This window comes from Quercus lobata, chromosome 8, assembly GCF_001633185.2.
Source record: "Quercus lobata isolate SW786 chromosome 8, ValleyOak3.0 Primary Assembly, whole genome shotgun sequence".
Classification (NCBI taxonomy): Eukaryota; Viridiplantae; Streptophyta; class Magnoliopsida; order Fagales; family Fagaceae; genus Quercus; species Quercus lobata.
In genome coordinates this window covers 23,438,088-23,445,452 of record NC_044911.1, presented here as the reverse complement: position 1 = coordinate 23,445,452, position 7,365 = coordinate 23,438,088, and the positions used below count along the sequence as shown (strand labels likewise).

The 7,365-nt window shown below is 35.2% G+C and overlaps 1 protein-coding gene across 1 annotated transcript; it reads left to right on the top strand.

Moving 5' to 3' along the window:
* Window positions 1-419: 419 nt before the first annotated feature.
* Window positions 420-6,523, top strand: LOC115956628 (optic atrophy 3 protein homolog). Its single transcript, XM_031074947.1, has 5 exons — window positions 420-548; window positions 1,784-1,918; window positions 4,887-4,973; window positions 5,707-5,815; window positions 6,417-6,523. Exons 1-5 carry the CDS (start codon window positions 420-422, stop codon window positions 6,521-6,523), a joined length of 567 nt encoding a protein of 188 aa, XP_030930807.1.
* Window positions 6,524-7,365: the final 842 nt, after the last annotated feature.

The following is a 7,365-nucleotide window of genomic DNA, read 5'->3' as shown; positions in this document are numbered from 1 at the left end:
ATAATTCCGTTTAAATGAACCAAGATGAAAAACCATACCCCCTCAAAAAAGAAGAAGAAGAAAAACCATAGGATATAAGCATTAAAATAAATGTGATAAAAAAGATTTAACAAGAAACAAAAGGAGGAAAAAGAAAAGAAAAAAAAAGGGTAGGATCGGGCAAAGAAAATAAAATAAAATGGGCCTCAACTCAACACCTGAATTAGAGAGTGAAAGGTTCCTCAAAAAAAAAAAAAAAAAGAATTAGAGAGTGAGTGAGAAGGGCTGAACACAAAATCTTATACCCTAACTACTGCTATATCTTCGGTTTCTTTCTTCTTCTACAAGAAACACCCAACACTTCTGCACATAAAATCTGTCTCTCACCCACACTGTGCTTGAAAAGCCTGAACTCATCAATGATTACCAAAAAAAGCACAATGGTACTGCCTCTTTTCAAGCTTGGAACACTAGCCCTAAGAACTATCTCCAAACCCATTGCTAATAGGCTCAAAAAAGAGGCTGGCTTGCACCCCACGTTCCGCCAGTTCATCATCAATATTGCCCAGGTTTTTTTTTTTTTTTTTTTTTTTTTTTTTCACCCTTTTCTTTTGTTTTTAAAATTTTTCTTTCATACATAATCCTCATTGGCCTGCACCCTTTTGTTTTTTTTAGTGATTGACTTTGCATGGATTGTAGAAAGGCATGTCTAAGATATATCTGAAAGCATTTTTTTTTTTAAATGACCAAACCAACAAAATCATAGGGTCGGTTTTAATTCCTCATACAGTGATGTTAATATCTTGATTAAGGATCTCACACTACAAAAGTGGGAGTTTTGTACACAGTCTTTTTTTATAAATACAACCTAATTGTGCTACAGTAATTAACTATGTAACGGACAATAATTTACTTCATCTCCTTGATTTGATCTTTAGTCATAACATATATAGAATGGTCTCAATGTCTGTCTCAGACCACTTAGACCTGTCTGACTTAGAAAAAAGATAGGCCATGGCCAATTTGATAGAATTCGAATTATGTGATTTTTGAATATTCAAGACTATTGAATTGTGTCTTAATTTTTAGAATCTGCATGATCTCACAAATGTTAATTGCAGTATTAGTCTAAGGTTGGTATGACATCTTCGGGGTTTCAAGAAGAATATTGAATTTCAGTTTTTATGAGTAATGGAGTTAAGCTTACTGCCCAACTCATTAGACTTTTATTACTGCTCAAACAACCTCACGCGGATTATTTTGTGGCTTTGTTCATCCTTTTTCTCCTACATAGTTCCTGTAATTCTTTCTGCACACATACAACAAACTGAGCATCTTGGATATCCATTGAAATGGAATGTTTTCAATTTGTTGGGATACCACATCTGAAGCCATAATACGTGGTCCATAAATTCATGGAGTGGGGGAATAGGGAAGATGTATTATTTCACAAGTTGGTGTTAATAATTCAAACAATAAAATTCGTGACAACCTTAACATGACAATTGGGCCTCAACAAAATAAACCGATGCCAAAAATTAATAGAATCCTTGTTACTTATTGGCATGTCTGCGCCTTTAATAAAGAGTGGTCTTGGATTCAATCCACACAGAGAAGGCTGCCCCTACTATATAGCCTATACATGTTGACTAAAAACTTTTTTTTTTTAAATCTCAAGAAAATACAAAATGGACCTTCTTCAAAATGCAATAGAGACAATTTGCCATGTTATTTCCAAATACACATTTTTTTTGGAGTTCACAATTACACCTTCCAATTTCATGGTTATACTATTTGGAATCAGGCAAACCATCGCTTCACAACGACAGTGCAAAGACGCTTATATGGACATGCAACTAATGCATTGATCCGCCCTCTGGATGAAGGAAGAGCTGTTCAACTTGCTTCTGAACTTTTTGGGGAACTTTTTGTGTTCACGGTAATTACTATACCCTCTCTCATACTCTATCCTCATTATCCGCTTCAAAAAATAATTTATGTTATGCAAAGACAAATATATGCAAGCTTTCACCATCACTCACAGAGTGAGACCTCTAATATAAATTCTATACCATTCATCCTGATGCGGGATGCAGAAGCGTCATGAAACAAAACACGTCTACTTCTAGAAAACAAGAAACAAAACACATTTGCTTTTGAAAATAACCTTGAATCCACGAAAGTTCCTTGAATCCACAAGGAAAAATGGTTTGGAATCCACCAGAAAATAGAAAAATTCTAAATTTTATTAATTGAATAATTGTTTAAAAAAATGTTTATAGATTTAAGGACCTATTTGAGGACTCCGTAAAACTTGACAGAAAAGAAAATATATTATAAAATAACTCCTAATTGATACCTAATTATAACAAGAACCAAATTTGACCTAAAAAGCATTAAAAGCATCTAAAAACAAGAAAATAAATGCCCTAAACCTAAATAACGAAAATTACAAAAAAAAATACCAAAAATAATAAATTACAATAATTAAATAGTAAATTGTTTCATTCATCAGACCCCTCCACTTGAAAGTTGAAACAAACTCGTCCTCAAGTTCATCTTTGAAATCTAAAATCTTCTTTTCTAAATAAACAAATACTTTGAATGCTTGAGCCCCTTGATCTTCTTTCTATACTTGCAACTCATCAATGGAATCAACAAATCAACTTGAATTTCTTTTTCCTTGATCTTCATGTAGTTGTAGAGATTTATCAAATAAGAACTGACAATTGAATCAAATCTACCAACCCCAATAAAATCAATAAACTTCGATGTATCGCTTACAACCAAAGTAAAAGGATCTTAAGTTTGATAATCATATGATTTGATTTCATTGAGACCCTTGAAACTTTACTCTTCAATTTCTTTTTATATGGTTTCTACCATCTCAACTTCAAGATCTTTCTCTATAATAGGATCTTCATTATTCTCTTCCACAAGAATCTTGATTTTAGGATCTTCTTCCAAAACAAGTTCTTCATTAATTTCCTCAGAAATCTCTATATTTTGTTCGTTGACTTCTACATAATCTTCAAGAACATTATTTTCTTCAACATGCAATTCTTCCTTTAATTGTGGAATATATGGCTCTTCAAAATGATTCAAGTACGAACTTCTTGGCTAATGATAATCTTGTTTTGTATAAGACAAAAGTTCATTACAATCCAAAGAATAAAAGTTTATAGCAAGCATCTTTTTCATCTTTGGCCATGAACGAATTTTGTCTTTACCTCGTCTAATTCTATCAGTATTTGTTCCCACCAACATAAGGCATATTCATTAAGTTTATATAAAGCAAGTTTAACTTTTCTCGTCTCACAAATATTCTCATAGTCAAATAAATCCTCTAGATCCAATAACCAATCAAGAAAATCTTCTTTATAAAAATAACCATTAAAACTTGCAATTCTTCTATAAGGTCTATATGAAATTTGCTTACCAATAGTTTGCCCGTGAGTTATGTCTCCGCAACAATTATCCCTATTGTTTCCATGCCCCAATGACGACATTCTAGCAAAGATATTTGTGAGTGCTAGTTGTACATCACGTGATACTTGCTAAGTTTTTTTGTCACCGGAATTGCTACCGTTTCATACGTCAGCCACCAGACCAGGTAAGTCAAGGCTTTGATATCAACTGATGCAGAATGCAGAAGTGTCAAGAAGCAAAACTCATCTACTTCTAGAAAACAAAAAACAAAACACGTTTTCTTCTTAAAATAACCTCAAATCCATGAGGATTCCTTGAATCCACAAGTAGGGGTGTCCACGGGTCAGTCTGGGTCGGGTTTGTGCCCAACCTAGAACCGACCCAACGACATCGGATTTCTGACGAGAAAACCCATCGCCGACTGCAAAAAACTAACAGGTCAGGTCGGATTGGAGTTGTTTGATCGGCAGTCGAATCAGTCAAAGTCGACGATGATGCTGCCAGAGATTCCATTTTGACGGCAATCTGTATTTTTCACTGCATCTTCGCCAGATTTGTGCAAAAATCACTAGATCTAAGCAAAAAAACATCAATTTGTCACCTGATTTTTGCAAAACTCACGAGCTCTGAGCAAAAATACACCAAATGGTCACCGAATTTGAGCAAAAACCATCAGAGTTTTGCCGGATTTGAGCAAAACCCATCATATTTTCAACGGATTTAAGCCTTATTTGAGCAAAACCCACAAGATTGTAGCCGGATCTAAGCGTAAACGACGAGATCTTGCCAAATCCAATGGAGATTTCATGGATCTAGCTAAAATCTCGCCAGATCTAAAAAATCTCGTCGAAAAATGCTATATATCTTGGTCGGTTCGGGTTTCTTCAGGTTTTGGGGAGAAGATTCGAGACCGAACCTGACCAAATCGAATTCTGGAGAAGAAAACCCGCCACCGACCACCGGAGTAGTCAGATCAGCCGGTGGTCGACCTAGGTCCGGTTGGATTTTCCGAGTGGGTCGGGCCACCAGTTGAGTTGGACACCCCTATCCACAAGGGTCCTTGAATCCACAAGAAGAAAGAGTCTAGAATCCACCAAAAAATAGAAAGACATAAGTCTGAATTTTATTAATTGAATAATTGTTTTAAAAAGTTTACTTAAAGAACTATTTAAGGGCTCTATAAAATTTGACGGATAAGAAAATATATTTTAAATAACTCCTAATTGATACCTAGATATAATAGGAATCAAATTTGACCTAAAAAGTATAAAAAGTACCTAAAAACGAATAAATAAATACTACCCTAAACCTAAAATAATGAAAATTACAAAAAAAATTTCCAAAAATAATAAATTACAATAATTAAATAATAAACTGTGTCCTAGCTACATCACATCCCAAAAAAAAAAAGGTTGTATGTAACGGTGGGAAAATTAGGTTCTTTTAAGTTGATAAAGTTCCCCTGCTTGTCTACTTAGGTTGCAGGTATTTTATTGATATATGAGGTGCATAGAAGTTCTAGAGCAGAAGCTAGAAAGGAAGAAAAAAGGAAGCAAGAAATGGAGGTAAGTGATATGGCAACTGTTTCTCCGTCACACTACTTGATGCTTAAATTATGAGTTCCTAGTCAAGATTTTAGTAACTCTGGTATAATAAAAAAAAAAATAACGACTGTACTTTTTTATATGCTTTCCAATATGTTTTAACTGTTTTTGTAGAGAGTGCATGTTGAATTGGCTGTGTTGCAAAGTATATTTTGATTTTTGAATTTATCTGTAATCAAATACGAATATACTGATCACAAAAGTTCCAATCTAATGGTTAGCTACATTTTATTTAGTATGTGCAGTGAGTACAAATTCAATCAGTCAAAAGAAAAACGAAAGAAGAAAAAAGATGTTACAACTCAGATGGCTGTCTATTCATCCGTAGAACTATGTCTGATTAACATAATGTTCAAAAGGGTTTCACCAAAAAACCATTATGACAGCAGTAAAAACCAAAAATCTTTATAGCCCTTCTTGGAAAATCCAGTATAGTCTTGTAGGTTGCATCTGTTTGTCAGTTTGTTGGAAGTTAGCTAAAAGCTCTATCAATGTTGTTATTGATGTCGTTATCTTTATCAATTTTCTCGAGATTACTCTATTTTCCTGTTGTCATCGTTTTGTGACAAATTGAAAGAAATACAATGTGCAACTTTTGTTTCTTAATGTCATATTCAACACCATGAGAGTTGGTTAAGATTATCCATTATGTTCCCTTAGATATAAACTGTAACCACTTTTTACACTTTACTAGGCACTGAAGCAAAAGAACAAAGATTTAGAAAGAGAATTGGAAGTTCTAAAGTACAGACAATCTGCACAAGGAAGAGGCTATTTAGATTTTGTCAAACTCTGGCACGCCGGTACATTGGAAGGACATAAGTGGGGAAGACCTAGTTATATGAATGCAATGTGACTCTTACACCATTATGTATTTTTTCTTTTGGTTCCATGAATTAGAAGCTTTGGCTCTTCCTTGGCTTTAGATATTTTTTGGCCAAATTGAGTTCTATTGCTAAAAAGTTCATAAATGAAACCAACACTGAACTGATATTAATTAAAGTTTTCGAATATTCTATTGTGGTTTTTTGAAAATCCTGAATTAGGAAGGCTGTTCTTAATAAACTAGTTTCGGAAGTAAGAGCATTAATGCTGTTAGCTAGATGATGTATCATATGTTTCATCTTGGTGACATGCCACTATCTAATTAATATCGGCGTCCAAAAAAAGTAGGCCTTTGTTCTCCATATTGATCTATGGGAAATTTTAAAATATTCTGGTTGTACTCATTCATCTCACATAAATAGTGTATTTCACCCTAAATTAAATTAATGAGACCTAATATTATGTGAGAGGAAGGAGTAAGACATTTACTGTATCCTATAATAAAAACACCGCAACTTATTTAACACACGGGGCATTGGAAGTCTTAGTAGGCACTGAGCCTGTTTGGGAATGCTATAGGAATTAGAGTTTGCCAGCAAATGGAGAACACTAGCACCCATCCTCTTGAAGATACTGACAACTCAGAGAATGACTTTTTGAAGGATAATTCAAGGAAGAAAACGTAAGCAGAGGTAATCTTGGATGCCACCATGCACGAATTAGAGGGAGGTGAAGACAAAGATGTAGCAGATGAGGGTTCTAACGACGACGTCAAAAGGACTGACCAGGAACGAACGAGCGAGCAACACCGTGATGAGGATGACGTGAACACAAAAGCATGGGAAATCACAGTCACGACAGAAATGAAGCGTAATATGGCAGGGCCCTGGCAAACTAGTGTCATCCTCAAACTCATGGGTAAACAACTAGGTTATCGTGCTCTTCAATCCAGGTTAGCCGGTGATAGACCCGATCATACCATCATCATCCATTATCATAGACAAGGACGAAGAGGATTCCTAGATTCGTCCAGCCGGTAATGGTCGCCAAACAAGGACGAACTAATCCGTCCTCGCTCATTAATGAAACGTTACAAAGTAATGATTAACCTCTATACCGTTGGAAGGATAACCCGCCATTAACACCCTACAGAGGCATTACTAGGAGAGAATAAAGTCACCATTAAGGCTCCACTAACGGCTAGAAGGGGGCACCTGTGTACACGTATATATAGCCATGAAATCCAAAGGAGAGGTACATATACAAAAAATACTCTAGCTCTTTCATGCTGATTTCTTAACACTCTTTAGCCGATTTTTCTGACTTTGGCATCGGGGGCTCTGTGGCAGGCACCACACCGGTGACCCAAATTTCTTCTTTTCACTATTCATCTTCAGGGTCGGGTTGGCTAAGGACAGCTCCAATCTAGACGATCACTCTTGACTGACGATTCGAACATCATCAGCCAATATATGGAGACCAATAGGTAACATGCAGTTTATTGGTATCGATTACGGATTTTATATTA